We start from the raw sequence: 1,600 nt of genomic DNA, 5'->3' as shown, positions 1-1,600 counted from the left end.
CCACATGAACATGTATCATTCTAACTGTACAACATACATTTACATTTAATATACTGTATATATGCTATAATCCAGAATCCTCAACATTAGTACTTCAGTGTTAGTGTCAGCCAATGTTAATGTTTGAGTATGGAATGAAGACGACATATTTTTTTCAAATGAGGATTTGTGCAAAACTGCAAATATTTGTCTCTTTCAGGCTTGTTGTTTTAGATAAACATTGATGGAGGGGATTTTGAAAGTTGTACAATCGTGTGAGTGCATGAGGATATGCAACAGAATGCATATTGTCAGTTGCATTTGGTCTGTATAGAGTGTAAGAAAAGTGGCCAAGTTCACTATTATTTCTTCATTAATTAATGAGAAAATGTATTAGTTAATTAAGTCATTATCACAGATTAAATAAAAAGAATAACACGAGAAGGACGGAGGGGGAGTAACAATCTAAAACAATTTATTCATACAACAAATGACCTATCCAGCAAATTTAGGGAACACATCAAAACAGACCATTCACACAAGAGGTTGTTAGGAAGTGAGTTTCCAACGAGACCCTCTGCCATTGGACATACATCTCCAGGGAGCTTTCACAGCTTGGGTGGTGGCGAGAATGAGAGAAGGACCCAGACAGGCTCAATCAAAACACTCAAAGGAGACTTTGAAAGATCTCAGATACTAATTTTAAACCCAGGTCTGCTGCATGGTGAAGACCCAAAACTCTTGGACTGTTCGGAGCGAATCCTAACTTCCACATAAGCCAAGTCTAAATGACAAAAAAAATTACTTAAGTGGAAGTTAAGTTTCACCCCTGATCAGTGAACTGAAATATTACATTTTATTTTATTTACATGACAGAGAAGCATTTCTCCTCTGCCTTGGTTTTCATCTCCGTCATGGTAGTCGAGGCCTTCTCCTTGAGCTGCTCCAGCTGGTTCTGGAGGTTCTGAATGCCACCCAAGATGGAGTCTTTGTCTTCTTCCCCCGAGGCATCCTCGTCCACCATCTTGAGCAGCTCCTTGGGTAAGTCCACATCGTCTTCGGCCATTGCGAGCATGTTATCATCCTGCTCGCTCTAGAAAGAGTACAGACCAATTCATAAAGTCGATTATTTGATCAATTATAATATTATTATGAGTCAGGATATTAGCAAGTAAGACACAGAGATCATGTTCTCGTCCTGCTTTTGTAACGGATGTCACGCTGCTTGCTTAGAAAGTACCGCTTTCTCCTTATTTGGGTCTCACCGAGGCTTGAACCCTTGACCTCTGCCTTATTAGCACACGTTACCACCTTCCCAAAGGGACTCACTTGACAGAAAAAGCTAGCTATTCAGTGGCACAAGTGGGGACAATTCAGTCTGAGAAGTAAGTTTCACAGATCCCCATGTGCTACACTCGCTCTGTGGAGGAAGAAACAAATATAAAGATTAAAATAGATGCTTGCTAAGTGTTAGATTAGCTAGTGAGACATTCTACTAGCTACATTCCTCTGTATAGTCCAGGGCCCGGTTTACCAAAAGCATCTTAAGGCTGTGTTCATTGTTAGAACCTTCGGAGCATCGTTACATCTCTGAGCTGTTTCCCAAAACCAACGTTATTAA

The 1,600-nt window shown here is 40.1% G+C and overlaps 1 protein-coding gene across 1 annotated transcript; it reads right to left on the bottom strand.

The window, feature by feature from the left end:
* Positions 1–421: 421 nt before the first annotated feature.
* Positions 422–1,283, bottom strand: LOC112219775 (complexin-4-like; the record flags this gene model as incomplete). Its single annotated transcript, XM_024381289.2, has 2 exons — positions 422–1,066; positions 1,245–1,283. Coding segments are annotated over 2 exons (261 nt in total), but the record flags the coding sequence as incomplete, so codon positions are not given.
* Positions 1,284–1,600: the final 317 nt, after the last annotated feature.

Source organism: Oncorhynchus tshawytscha, linkage group LG20 (assembly GCF_018296145.1).
Source record: "Oncorhynchus tshawytscha isolate Ot180627B linkage group LG20, Otsh_v2.0, whole genome shotgun sequence".
Lineage (NCBI taxonomy): Eukaryota > Metazoa > Chordata > Actinopteri > Salmoniformes > Salmonidae > Oncorhynchus > Oncorhynchus tshawytscha.
The sequence above is the reverse complement of the archived record's forward strand: the minus strand, read 5'-3'. Positions and strand labels throughout refer to the sequence as shown.